The 12,999-nt window shown below is 49.1% G+C and overlaps 4 protein-coding genes across 6 annotated transcripts; 2 read left to right on the forward strand and 2 right to left on the reverse strand.

Moving 5' to 3' along the window:
* Positions 1-845: 845 nt before the first annotated feature.
* Positions 846-2,381, forward strand: LOC6594173 (circumsporozoite protein). Of its 2 annotated transcripts, none has more exons than XM_002019407.2 (5): positions 846-955; positions 1,240-1,436; positions 1,509-1,779; positions 1,922-2,133; positions 2,209-2,381. In XM_002019407.2, exons 1-5 carry the CDS (start codon positions 909-911, stop codon positions 2,334-2,336), a joined length of 855 nt encoding a protein of 284 aa, XP_002019443.1. In that variant the 5' UTR covers positions 846-908; the 3' UTR covers positions 2,337-2,381. The 2 variants fall into 2 exon arrangements, with proteins under 2 accessions (XP_002019443.1, XP_026840079.1); XM_026984278.1 differs by having other exon boundaries at positions 1,509-1,764.
* Positions 2,382-2,455: 74 nt separating this feature from the next.
* On the reverse strand, positions 2,456-5,188 carry LOC6594174 (growth hormone-regulated TBC protein 1-A). Of its 2 annotated transcripts, none has more exons than XM_026984270.1 (4): positions 4,862-5,188; positions 4,525-4,757; positions 3,823-4,454; positions 2,456-3,766 (listed from the first exon to the last, which is right to left on the reverse strand). In XM_026984270.1, exons 2-4 carry the CDS (start codon positions 4,551-4,553, stop codon positions 3,435-3,437), a joined length of 993 nt encoding a protein of 330 aa, XP_026840071.1. In that variant the 5' UTR covers positions 4,554-4,757; positions 4,862-5,188; the 3' UTR covers positions 2,456-3,434. The 2 variants fall into 2 exon arrangements, with proteins under 2 accessions (XP_026840071.1, XP_002019444.2); XM_002019408.2 differs by having other exon boundaries at positions 4,858-5,188.
* Positions 5,189-6,045: 857 nt separating this feature from the next.
* Positions 6,046-7,051, forward strand: LOC6594175 (MICOS complex subunit MIC27). The gene is made up of 2 exons (XM_002019409.2): positions 6,046-6,244; positions 6,306-7,051. Exons 1-2 carry the CDS (start codon positions 6,081-6,083, stop codon positions 6,838-6,840), a joined length of 699 nt encoding a protein of 232 aa, XP_002019445.1. The 5' UTR covers positions 6,046-6,080; the 3' UTR covers positions 6,841-7,051.
* Positions 7,052-7,983: 932 nt separating this feature from the next.
* LOC6594176 (serine proteinase stubble) lies at positions 7,984-11,587 on the reverse strand (the record flags this gene model as incomplete). The annotated part of the gene is made up of 8 exons (XM_026994716.1): positions 7,984-8,145; positions 8,209-8,358; positions 8,614-8,911; positions 8,993-9,182; positions 9,251-9,698; positions 10,384-10,712; positions 10,808-11,001; positions 11,061-11,587. Coding segments are annotated over 8 exons (2,271 nt in total), but the record flags the coding sequence as incomplete, so codon positions are not given.
* Positions 11,588-12,999: the final 1,412 nt, after the last annotated feature.

The following is a 12,999-nucleotide window of genomic DNA, read 5'->3' on the forward strand; positions in this document are numbered from 1 at the left end:
TCGATGGCTGGTGGCCCCTATAAAGAGCTCTCATTACTGACAGACTTCCTTCCCGATTGTCCATCTCCCATATGGCTGTGCTCTCCCCCTATTTCAATTGGGCCTGCGATGGGGTTAGGTCTCTGCTGTCTTCTTGGTCTTTCCATCCCCATCTCTCCACGGATATAACATGGCGGTTGCCTGCTGTGCGAAATATAATGGCAAAATGTCAAAAACAGGTGACGGGAAGCACAAAAGCTAAAGCTACAGCCGAAAGGGAGTGGCACAAATGGGGAGGGCATCGGCTAGGGCGACTAAGAGATGCGTTACAGTACAGGGAGAAGAAGGAGAGATATTTGTGGCAAATTCAAGACCTTCTATTGAAGATAATTCCAAGAAAATAAAGTCTTACAAGCTATAGTTCCGCTTTCAAGTATTGTATACTTTCCCCTGACAGCTCCCCATCATACGTGACTCCCCCCACAAGTGACGACAAATCAATTACCATAATTAGCTACCATCTCCGCTACAGATCTAAGGGGTGGCGTTGTAGGGCAGCAGCCAGAGGCCAGTAGGCTGAACGACTTTCCCACACACTCAGCATCGCATCCGAAGCACCCTGTACTTGTGAAACTCCGCCCACCCGGTTGAGGGCGCCGCACGGCGAATAGCTGCCGAGGATGCTGAATGCTTAGGGGTGGATTTGCGGGTCCTGTCCTTCCTGGGCAGAGTTGTGGCATTTCCAATTGGATTTTGTGGCAACTATAAAAGGCTCGCAATTCCCGGGAGACGAACTCATTAAACATTTAAACTTATTGGACAGCGGAAGTGTCGGGAAAGGTGTCCTGTCCGGGTGAAACGTTAGAAAGTGGAACTCCTCAGAACCCATCTTGAAGTGTAGTGAAGTTTTCTCGGAAAATTCAAGAAAAATGTCGCGTAATCAATTGCCAGATTCGTCTTCATCACCGCCAATAAGGTGAGAGAAGGGGTCCTGTCCTAGTGAGGTCCTGTCCTATCCCCGAAAACGCACCATTTTCTTGGCCTTTTTTGGAAGAAAACTATTAAATCTTTTTCAATTAAAAGTTCATAAAGTTATAGTTTTAATCAATCCAAAAATCTTCTAAGAACTGGCATGGTTTTGGACCCTTGCAAGCTTAGTTTTCGGGTAACCTCCCGAAACTTTGTTCTTGCCGACGGCATCTCCATTTCAAATACAACTCTTGATCCTTCCAAACCCTAACCCTTCGTTGTACTCCCTAGCCACATGCCGTTCCACAACTTTGACGATGATCTGATCAACGATCTGCCCTCCTGCATCTATGCGGGCCAGCATCAGGGTGGCAACCATGGGGGTGGCGGAGGTGCCGGCGGGTCAGGTGGCGGCGGTAGCTCTGGACTGCGCCTCAACTCGAACAATCTGCGGCACATCCAGCAGCACTATATGCAACACGGAGGAGGTACATACGACTGAAAGAAACCTAAAGAAATAAAGTCGAAAAACTACTATATAAATCTGTTGGATTTCGTAGAGAACCTCTTGGACTCGTCGACCAATCCCATGGGTGTGCATCAGTCGAATAGTGCCACGCCCTTGATGTGCAATAGTCCCAGTGCCAGCAGCAGTGGCGGAGGCCCTGGAGGATCTGGAGCCCCAGGAGGATCAGGCGGAGGGGGAGGAGGAGGCGGCTCAAATCCCAACTACGGCTCGGTGGGTGCCACAGCCGCCTCCAGCTACAAAATGCAGCGACAGGCGGCCAATGTGCGAGAAAGGAAACGCATCCAGAGGTCCGCACCAACTGGGTACACCAAATGGTCTTTTCCATTTTAAAAACATTACTCTGCCTAAAGCATCCCGAGCCAGCAATGGTCGACTAACAAGCGTCATTCCCTCTCCCTTCTTTTCTTTTCTCTACATTCTTTGACCTCTCGTTGCGCTTTGCAGTAGCATCAATTCGGCCTTCGATGAGCTGAGGGTCCATGTGCCCACATTTCCGTACGAGAAGCGATTGAGCAAGATCGATACGCTCCGGCTGGCGATTGCCTACATATCGCTGCTGCGAGAGGTGCTGCAGACCGACTATGATCCTCTTACCTACGTGGAGAAGTGTCTTCGTGGAGAGATCAAGGCGGATCGGGCCAATTGGAATACGAGTGGTGGGTTGATCACAGGATACTTTAGAGAGGAAAGAGGGTTCTTTAACTGGGATATTCGTGTGCTTTTTACCATAGATCTCACTGCCCGTCTCTCGTGGATCAATTGGGAGAACCTGGGCGTCCATCCTGGACGGCGTACCCTGCTCACCTCGCTGGCTCTGTCCTCGGAGCCCATGTGTGGTGCTCACTGCGGCATGCCATGAATGGGATGGTGTCCAGATTAGCCAAGCTAACTCTGGAATCGATTGCTAAAAGCATTAACTCCAAGTTCGTCCCCCCCAAAAGTCTTCCCTCTTATGATTTAGTTAAAGACTGGCTAGGATTTCTACAGTTACTAACAATAAGCAATAGTAATATGTTTTTATTTTGAAAAGCATCCAAAGACACAAGACCCCAAAAAACCATCGAAGCTCCTTTCCCCCCACCCAGCTGGGAGAGGGGGGAATAGTTGTTGGGTTCGATGGCGGCTGCTGCTGCTGCAGTGCGTGTGGGGGGTGGGGGTTGGTTTTATCAATTACAAATCAATTCCTCAAATCATATTTCAGGATATATATGTAGTATCAGATCAGTTGTAAATAGTGAGTATTCTACGAAAACGAAGAGCGTACACAGACCGAACTCCGATTCGTGGCTAACAGACATACACATACACATATACATATACAGTTAGGCAACTATGTAACAACTTTAAAAGCATTTTATATAAAAGTTCCACACACTACACACGTGCGGTGTGTTAATCTAGACGTAGACGTAGACATAGACATAGACATATACATATTATATATAGCTCTCCTCCTAATCATCGTACATATACTCGTACTCAAAAATAAATACTCTTTTGATCAACAGACACAAAGAACTAAGAACACAAAATGTTGTCGTATGTTGGATAAGCTGATGGATGGATTGATTGTTGTGTGAAATGCGCGTTTGTGAATTTGGTAATACATGCTATAACTTGGTGTTCACATATATGCGGAAGATATCATCTAGACTCTAGAGACTTTGTTTTTTGGCTACTACTCCTACTGCTGGCGTTTTTCGTTCCGATTTGGTAACATGGGTTCTTTTGTTTTTTGTTTTGATTTGATTTCGTTGGCTAATACTCGAATCGCTTTTTGGCTTCAATGATAATACAGGCACACCTACATTATATGGTACTATACCCAATGACACATTTAAACGACTACGCTCCTAATAATTGAATTTTTCGATTGCTTCTCCAATTTGGTATTTGGTTTTGTTGCTTGTTTGATCTAATATTTGATCTGCTGGTCGTAACTCCTCTGCTATCGATCTTAAGCAGGATTCAGCACTGCCACCTTCCGCAGGCTCTCCAGTTCGCTGCGTTTCAAGCGTAATGCAAACATCGACTCTATGAAGCCATGACAGTCCGTCACAATGCTGTCCTGGATCATGATGTCGCGAAAGTGTGTGGCCAAGGCGGCAATATCGTCGCAGGCCAGTATGCTGGTCTTGTGGGTGACAAACATGGCCAAAGCGGCACGGAAAACAATCTTGTAGCCTTCGGCAAACACACAATCCCAGATGCGCAGCACCGTCTCAACCGGCAGCACCTCGGCAAATATGCAGATAAACCACTTGCTGGCTATAACAGGATAGGGAAGACCTGAAAAGGGACCAAGGGTGAGACATGAAAGGAAACCCTGATGGGAGAACACTCACCCAAATTGTCCACATGCCGATTGACAGCGGGAAAGCGCCTAATCACCAGCTCGCGAAAGACAGCGAGGTCCCTTAGCAGATTGGCCATGTTGTGCGAGTGATACTGTGGCACAATATTCTCCACGATATGCTTGAGCAGCCAGAAGGACTTCTCCTCGTCCTCGGTGACGATGAGCAGCAGCCCGGCTATGTAGTTGAGGCCCTGGCAGTAGCCCACATCTCGATTGTGGTGGGCATAGGCGATGAGGATGTTGTACAGGCGCTGCTTCTTCGTGTCGAAGTGGATATTGTCGGGAAACGTACGAGGTAGATCGATTGATATGGAATCGCTGATTTCCTTGTCAAAGGTTTCGGTGTTCAAGAGACTGCGGTACAGATTGGGCGCCCGCTTTTGTTCGGCTGCGGCGCCGGATATCTTCATCCAAACATCGGGACGGTAGGGGCCCGGTATCCCCTTTCGAATATATCGCTTCAGTTTAGCATCCACCTGGCTGAGATCTGGGTTCTGCTGCAGTATGGCCTCCCATTTCATGCGACGGCGTGTCAACGTCTTCAGGTAGCCGTCCATGAACTTGGAATAGTTATTGTAGTCGAAGTTTTGGCCACGTTTGAAGCCATACTCGTCCACATCGCTACAAAGACCAAAATGAGTGTGAGGCTGAATACAGATTCAGTGAAGCGTGCTGTCCGCTTTGGACTCACCTGAACTTTGAACTTGTGGTAGCATCCATAAGAACTAATGACTAGATTTTGTATTGCTCACGTTTGTTGGTCGTTCGTTGGTCTTTTGGTCTTTTTTCTTGTTTTTTTTATAAGGGTTCTGCTGCGTCAGTCAATTGGCGTTGGATGTGGCATGGCCCCAAAATTGCTTTTTGGTATTCAGCGCACGTTGCTCGGTTACGTCGCTGCCGCTAGCGCTGCTTCCGCTGCTGCAACTGCAACATTCAATTGGGTTAAAGGTCATTAAACATTACTTGCCACAAAGCCCTTCATTTATTTTTAAGTAACTTTTAGCCTTGCCAATCGCCCACCTACCTACACACTCTGATCCGATGTCCTTGAACGCTGTGGGGTGGCCTTTTGTGTGTGCGCCCACTCGTGCTGCCTCTGCTGCTGCTACTGCGCTGCCTCTGCCTCTGCCTCTGCTGTGGTAGGCGTTTTAGCGCGCCTCTTCACTGATAACATTTACCTCGCGCCACAGGAGTGAGGGGCCGGATCAGGGGACACAGGTACAGGCACAGGTGTCGCGGAGCACGTCTCGGGTGCCAGCGGCGTGCTTTCGGTAACTGGTGATTGGTGCGTTTGGAGCTGCCACTATTGATTTCATTGAAGATTTATGTGCCACTTTGATAATGGCTTAAACTAACTAAGATAATTGATGATTTTAACGCGAGAGCGAGACCAGCAGCAGCGACCCTCAGAAATATACTGCAAATATACTAAATATATAAATATTTACGTATTAACTACACGCTAACTACTCATTTTCTTTATACAACTACACTTTCATGTAATTACCAAAAGCGACACCTGAAGGGGAAATTTGTACGTTCAAAAATTGTTGGCCTTTTTTTTCCATATAAGCCCCATGGAAGCGCCAGTGTGAAAAACCTCCGTTATCCACTTTTTGACATGACTTTTTTCCGACATTTTTGAAAAAATTGAGATTTTTATGGCCAACGATCAGGAGTTCGATGCTGGGAAATGACTTTAAATGGAAATTCTACACGATTTCTACATTGGTGCATTGGACAAAATACTAGAAAACACCGTGAAAAGTATAAAATTTGAAAGGTGTGTGAGCTAGACATGGTGGTAAAAAAAATCAGTGTGACCAAAAAATATTTATCCATAAAATATACCGTATGACACCCAGAAATATACCAAAATATACCGTCTCATTTCTAAATACTCTCTACATGAAATGTACAAGGTGTGTGGAAAGAAAGGTGTTTTAGCCAAAATACAATAATAGCAAGGACTAAAAACTAGCCAATCTTGAGAAAATTTATTCATCAACGGCCTAAAACTATGTGGGCAAATCTGAGAGATCTAAATGGCCAGTAATATTCGACGGAACATCAAAATTGAGGAATATGTATAATAGAACTTCAGTTCGTCAGTATACGGTATATTTTGGTCTATTTTAACGATAAGGTCACACTGCACATTACGCAATTCAAAACAACAAATTATTACGAAAACTTTGCGTTTTATACACGCATTAAATACTTTAAGGGATCGACAAGCACTACAAAATGCTGCGAACAGCTACGATGGGACTCCTGTCAGCCGTGGCGGTAAAGGCGGCTCCAGAGGCGGCTCCCAAAGAGAAAGATCCAAAGAAGAAGAACGACGAGGACTGCTCACTCGTGTGCCGCCCCAGCGAGCTGCCAATCTACGGCAACCTGCGCAAGACACAGTGAGTAGAGTGCACGGGTCGTCCTTTTGAAGCCAACGCCAATACCCATACCATGCTTTAGGCCCAAGGAGCCGCGTGAGCATAGAGAGTCGGCGCTGGAAAAGAATCTGGAGACCGGAGTGCGTGCCGTTCGGGAGGAAGTGCAGGCTGGATATCGGGCGGTGGCGGACCAGGCCGGCATCATCGGCACATACGTGGACACGGCCAAGGCCCATACGCAGCACACCCTCGACATCCTGAACGAGCCACAGAACTCGCTCCATCGCAGCGGGGCCATTGTGGTGGGCGGTCTGGCGGGTTTCATCTTTGCCGCCCGCGGGGGCTTCGTCAAGAAGGTGATCTACACTGGCATTGGCTCCGGAGCGGTGGCCTCCATGTGTTATCCCCGCCAGGCGGAGGACAACTGCCGCGTGGTGCTGTACGAGGGGCGCAAGATCTTCGCGGTTGCCTACAACTTCATAAAGGGCGTGAAACCCGGCGAGGAGGTGCCCATTGAGCCTATCCAGAAGTTCCCCACCTCGCTGCAGGACCTCAAGTTCTTGGCCCTGGATCTGATCGATGAGGCCAAGGAGGTGGTCCTTCCCAAGAAGAAGTAGACGCAGAGGCAAGGCCTTGGCTTTAAACGAACCTAAAATCGAACCGGAAGTGTGACATCGATTCAGGCCATCTCTTCCTGTGGCTTTCCGTCGCTTGAATTCTTTCCGATTTTGTGATCATCAATATAATTCTTTACCTCTCTCTCTGCGGAGTACTCCCTCCATGGAGTAGTAGCCACAAATAAATTCGCGTCGCGTCCCAAAAGTGAAATCTCTGTACAATTTTGTATCTGTATCTGCGATCTGTGTGTGGGCCGTGGACAGAATCTCTCACACGAATCTTTGAGTGATTAATTGTTCAAGCATCCGCTGGTGCTGGAGCTGTTGCTGGTGCTGGTGTTGGTGTCAAATGTCACTGACGGACGCCTCGCGGTGAAGAAGCTGTTGAAAAGTGAAATCCGCTGGAAAGTCTCCGTCTCCCCACGTGCAAAATCGACGATTGTGCCAATCATCTTCAATGCGGCCCCTCAGGGGCGATGACTGAAAAGGAAATGAATGAATGGTCGCCGTCGTCGTCGTCGTCGTCATCGTCGGATACTCGAAAGTGCCCCCGAGGCAAACAATTGTTCAATGAAATGCCAGAATATTTTCTCAATAATTTTTGTTTTTATTCGCTTTTGGAGATGCTTTCGCAGCGCGCTATAGATAAACTTTGTTCTTTGGGCAAGATACAAACCACATGGATGGATGTCTGTCTGCAATTTGTTTATAAATTAGATAGATTTAGTTAATTGTTTTAATGATATTTCTAGCCTAAAATACCAACAACATTGTGGACATGTATTCGCAAATGACTCTCCCTCCCATACCCTACCCCTACCCCTACCCTACCCTCCCCCCCTGTCCAATCTTTTCGGCTATATATACAAATGGAAGTCCCCCTTCGAATCCGTTTTTTTTTGAGTGTTAGACAACTTATGGATCTAACATTTTTCGCTAGACTAAACTTAATGGGCGTTGACTCGTCGTGTGTGTTAGTGTTAGTGTGTGTGTGCTTGGGCAGGGGGCGTGGCAGTGTGTCAATGCTGATTATTAAATTGTTTAAATTGAAGCTAACTACGCTTAACATTCCATTAAGATAAATCACACAAATCTTATATAGATACAACTTGATAAATTAAAACAATAACAAAAGTCGAGCGAGCGAGTGATCGTCTGATCATCTGATCATCATCTGACATGCTCCAGTATCCAGGGTACAAACTTGGAGATGCGCGTACACACGCCGGGCAGATTGGCCTCCGCACAGCCAATGCCCCAGGAGATGATGCCAGCCAGAAAGAAGCGACCGTCCGACGATTTGGCCTGCAAACGAGAGAAAGGATAATCTTTATACTGAAAAGAGGGATATTCTTTGCGTTGACTAACCTGCAGAGGTCCGCCGGAGTCGCCCTGGCAAGAGTCCTGGCCCCCCGTCTCATAGCCCGCGCACAGGAATATGTCTGGTATGAATTCCTGGCGTCCGGCGCGCAGAAACATGGACTTGCAATTGTCGTTGCTTACAATTGGAACGGAGACCTGTAGACGAAGGAATTGTGAGATGTTTAAGATGCATTTCGTATGTATTTTCTCATAGCCTTCTCTCTATCCCATTCTCAAAGATCTTCCAACCATCCCCAGCCCGAAGAGCTGTGTTCCCTTCAAATCTTTTCTCAAACTCATATTCCTAATTGCAATCTCTCCCACTCTCTACGCTGCAGTTGCTGCATTTGGCTCATTTGCCTTCTGGTCGATTCGCTGCGGTCTTCGGCTGTTGCACCACCAAGCACTCACCTCTTGGAGGACCGAGGGCAGGGTGCCGCCCTCGCTCAGACGACCCCAGCCGGTGACCGTGGCATTCATGCCAATTAGAAGGCTCTCCGTCTCGGGCAGACAAATGGGACTGACATGCGGCGCAAATTCGAGCGGCTGCTCCAGCTTGACCAGCGCCAGGTCGTACTCGTACGTGAAGAAGTTGTACTTCGGATGGACCACCTTCTTGGCCACGCCGCGCTCTATATAGGGCAGCTGTTCCTGCACATGGGAGAAGTCGTACTCGCCCACGCGGATGCGTATCTGAGAGATGAGCAGGCTGGAGCGGAATGCAGAGGAGAGGCATAGATTAGCTTCGTTTGGACGGGGCTCGGACTCGGACTCGGAATGGGATACTCACTCGTCCACACAGTGACCGGCTGTGGCTATCCAGTTCTCGTTGATCAAAGCGCCACCGCACCGATGGGTGCTCGAGAAGCCAAAGAAGGAGGTGCGTCGCACCGACACCTGCCAGGGCCAACGACCGAAGGCCGCACTCTTGCCGCCCACAATTCGCGTTTCGGGCCGGGCCAGCGTCGGGACGCCGCATTCTGCAACAATAACAATAACAAATTGGAGTGTCAAGTCGGGACATGATCTAAGGGGGCGTGGCACCTACCGCTGCGCGCCGCCGAAATGGTCTTCACATGCCCCAGCGCCGTCGTTGCCCCGCCCGCCGCCCCATCGTGTGTGGAGGAGTCCGTTATCTCGTTGGTCTCGATATGGCCCCCCTCTCCGCCGCCGCCGATAGGCCGATGCGTGGGCCGACTGCTGCTGCTGCTAGAGATGATGCCTCCACTGCTGCTGCTGGGACTAGGATGTGCCCTGGTCGTGGTGGGTGTCTTGGCAGTGGTTGTCGAACTCCTCGTTGTGCTGCTGCTGCTCTCTGTGGTGGGCCTCTGGTAGGGCCTTGTGTTGCTGGTAGTTCTCCTTGTCGTTGTCGTTGTTGTCGGAGCTGGTGTGGTCGTTCTCCTGGTCGTCGTCGTTGTCGTTGTTGTCGTCGTAGCCTTCGATGTGGAGAAGGTTGGGTAAGCCGACGATGTGGCTAATGATGTGCCCGCCGACAGCTGCAAGGCAGGCCAAAGTGGTAAACATTATGCTAAAATACTCAACGGCCAGCGGAATATTCCCTTCCCCATTCCCCATTCCTCATTCCTCATTCCCCATTCCCATTCCCGAGCCATGCAAAGAATCAATTTTTCATTTCGCCGCTAAATCAGCATTAAGTGGGGATCCTTTGTGGGGATCCTAAGTGACTTCTGGATGCCCTAACCAACGGGGATGTGGATTTGTGCATATGTTTCCCATGATATAGCATTCTCCCTTCTTGGAAGTACTCTTCCCCTGGAAAGAGCATCGCATTCTACACAACACACCCCTGAGAGTGGCTCTCGTCATTGTCAGGCAGGGCGCGGAGAAGGGCAGGACTCAGGGGCAGGGCAGGGCAGGGCTGGGGCAGAGGTAGAGGCAGGCAAATCTTACATCAACTTTTGGCCCTGACTTTGTGCAAACAATAAAATGTCCCCCAAGGCTGTGGCCGCCTGCCATTATGAAGGCTCAGGACCCAGTCCCGGGATCCCCAGGTCCCCCCACCATTCTCCCATTCCCCAAAGTCGCGAAGAGTAAATGACCTCGTGGCTCGTTTGTTTCGCTTTCGACATCAATGCATCACCAGAACCAGAATCCAAATCGGAACTGGCGGGAGAGGGGAGCCTCTGCCTCTGCCACTGCCTCTGCCACATATTTACATACCTGTGGCCTGGTGGGGCCCTGTGTCTGGATCGTCGTCGTCGTCGTCGATGATGTCGTCGTGGATGATGGTGGCAGTGGCGGTGGCGGTGGCGGCCGCTCGTAGACAATCGGTTTCTTTGTGGGCTTCGATGGCTTCGAGGGACGTGGGCCGGACATTGGGAGATTGACGATGCCGGGCTTCGTCCAGCCGGTGGGTCGCGGCCTGGTAATAAAGCTCGGTTCGGTGGTCATCTGCCAGTGATTCTGTTGATTCTGTTGATGCTGCTGTTGCGCCTGCGCCTGCGCCTGCTGCTGCTGCTGCTGCTGGGTTGATGTATGCCAAATGCTATCTGCAGTTGGTATGGTATTTGTTTGTTATAATTCCTCTGTGTGTGCTCTGTGCTAACAATGCATAATGATGGGGGGTGGGGGTTGGGGGGGAGGCGCCACTTACTCGAACTGGAGCTGGAGCTCGAACCGGCGTGCATGGAGGCGGCACTCAGCAGGTCCGAGGCTGTTGTGGGCTTGCTCTGGTAGGGCGGAGGATGTGGGCGTGCCAGGGTGCCCTGGTGGTGCGGACCCGAAGGACGAATCACCAACGTGCCAGCGCCATGTGGTCGCTCGATGGTGGTCATCCCACTGGAGGGGAGAAAGGGGAGGGTAAATCATTTTGTATTTAATATATTTTATGGCTTTACCTAATCATCGGCTTGTAGGCGGGGGGCGGCGGACGCGGCCGTAGTGTCAGCGGCTTGGTGGGTCTCGTGTACGAGAAGGCCGTCTGCGGCAGGACAATGTTGTCCGTGTAGTTGTGCGTGCAACAGGAGCCGAACATGAACGAGTCCACGCACATGCCCACGTGGCGGCCCTCGCTCTTGATGCACTCCCACACGAACATGCAGGTGCCCTCCACGCGGCCGAAGGAGCACGGCTTGGGGCTGATCTTGAAGTTCTGGCTGTTCCGCTGCTGCTGCTGGTAGCCCTCCAGCCGGTGGGGGCTGCGATAGAAGCCCGACAGATCCTCATCTTCGATGGAGTCCAGATCGTGGGGTGGCGTGATCAGGGCCGCTGTCGCTGTGGCCACGAGGCAATTGACTAAGATTAAGGCTACTAATACTTCTACTATTTGGTCTAGACTCCGCCTGCTACCCTTTCCCGCTGCCGTTGCTTTGTTGACTAGCCAATGCCTTTTGGGACACATCTTGGTGGTGGCTGCTGCTCCTCCTCCTCCTTGTGCTGCTGCTTCTCCTCCTTTTGCTGCTGCTGGGCTTCTGCTGCAACGAAGGTAGAAAAGAGCATGACAGTTTTCGGACATTTGTCTTGTTTCGCCTGCCGGAACCCATCCACCAGAACCACAACCACAACCAGAGCTCCGAGCTCCGAGTCGGGGTCCCCTTTTTGCACCCCACTAATTAGGCGCACTTGTCGCGGCGACCCAACAAAAACAAAAATGATGGCAAAAACATTAGAAAGATAAATAGACAATAGTGTCGAAGATGGGCATACCCTAAGAAGATGGAATATTAGGGAGTATGCCACTTTTATAGATGAGAGATCTAGTTATCACTGCCTTCATCTAGGGGTTTCCCTTCTGTCCATTACTATATTTGGTGCCGCTCTATGATACCTCCCAATATACTAGACTGCGGGTCATAGGTTAGAGGCACGCTTGCTTGCCTTAAAATTTGTTTAATATCTATTACTTTAATGATGATTGAGAACAAATTTGATATGAAAAAACCTTGGGCATTCAATGATACTTCAATCATGATCTTCAAATGATTATTAAATTTTGAAAAATTATGTTTTTCAAACATTTTTCTGAAGCAACTCGGAGGCCTTGGAGGCCTTTAGACATATTAATTTTTTGGAACAAAAGTAACTTATTTTTAACTGAAATTTGTAGCTGTTGTTAATATTTAGCCCTTGAGATAAAAGGAAAAAATAGCTTCAGCGATGAGTAATGCCTATATATAGGTACTCTGACCAGTTCTTCATGGACTGATATAGGGCATCTATGATACCTTCAAGGGTATGATGGGTTAGGAAAAACCTTAGAGTGAGGCAGGCCCAGGCAGCGATTTCTACTCGTTATGATTGCCCAGCAACAGCGGCAGCAGTGGCAGAGGTTGTGCCTCATGTTGCACATGTTGCAGATGTTGCTGCTGCCTGCCTGCCTGTCGTTGCAGTTGTCGTTTTTGTTGCTGCTGCTGCTGCTGTGCAGTCAGTGACTGGTTTAATTACATCTTTTCACTTTTGCTTCATAATCAGTTGGTTTTTTTCTGTGTTTTGTTTTATTGTTGAAGCAAGAGTGGAAAAAATTTATTGCGATCGCACGGAATCTGTTTTACAACGACGACACATGCCACAATTAATAATTTCTTGTCCCCAAAAAGAAGAAAGAAAGAGAGTTGAGTTGAGTTGAGTTGCGAGGGGCAGGTGCTTCTAGTATGTATCTTTAAAATTTAATTAAAGCTTGCCCAATCGCCTGGCCAGACCTTCTCTGTGGTAGATGGTGCACGGTGCACGGTGCACGGTGCATGGCTCTGGCCCCCTTTGTGGCTGATGACAACTTACCTGTGTCCAAGTCTGTGTCTGGGTCTGATTAAAGTTGCTTGCTTCATCGGTAACGTGCCG

Source organism: Drosophila persimilis, unplaced genomic scaffold (genome assembly GCF_003286085.1).
Source record: "Drosophila persimilis strain 14011-0111.01,24,50 unplaced genomic scaffold, DperRS2 tig00000000-arrow-pilon, whole genome shotgun sequence".
In the NCBI taxonomy this organism is placed as follows: Eukaryota; Metazoa; Arthropoda; class Insecta; order Diptera; family Drosophilidae; genus Drosophila; species Drosophila persimilis.

Bases quoted from the DNA above. Each gene is read 5' to 3' on its own strand.
- LOC6594173 (XM_002019407.2), top strand. From the start codon at position 909: ATGTCGCGTAATCAATTGCCAGATTCGTCTTCATCACCGCCAATAAG. The intron at 1,437-1,508 runs GTACATACGACT...TGGATTTCGTAG, and splicing joins CTATATGCAACACGGAGGAG to AGAACCTCTTGGACTCGTCG. The intron at 2,134-2,208 runs GTGGGTTGATCA...TTTTTACCATAG, and splicing joins GGCCAATTGGAATACGAGTG to ATCTCACTGCCCGTCTCTCG.
- LOC6594174 (XM_026984270.1), bottom strand. From the start codon at position 4,553: ATGGATGCTACCACAAGTTCAAAGTTCAG. The intron at 4,455-4,524 runs GTGAGTCCAAAG...TGGTCTTTGTAG, and splicing joins ACCACAAGTTCAAAGTTCAG to CGATGTGGACGAGTATGGCT. The intron at 3,767-3,822 runs GTGAGTGTTCTC...GTCCCTTTTCAG, and splicing joins TCGGCATGTGGACAATTTGG to GTCTTCCCTATCCTGTTATA.
- LOC6594175 (XM_002019409.2), top strand. From the start codon at position 6,081: ATGCTGCGAACAGCTACGATGGGACTCCTGTCAGCCGTGGCGGTAAAG. The intron at 6,245-6,305 runs GTGAGTAGAGTG...ACCATGCTTTAG, and splicing joins GGCAACCTGCGCAAGACACA to GCCCAAGGAGCCGCGTGAGC.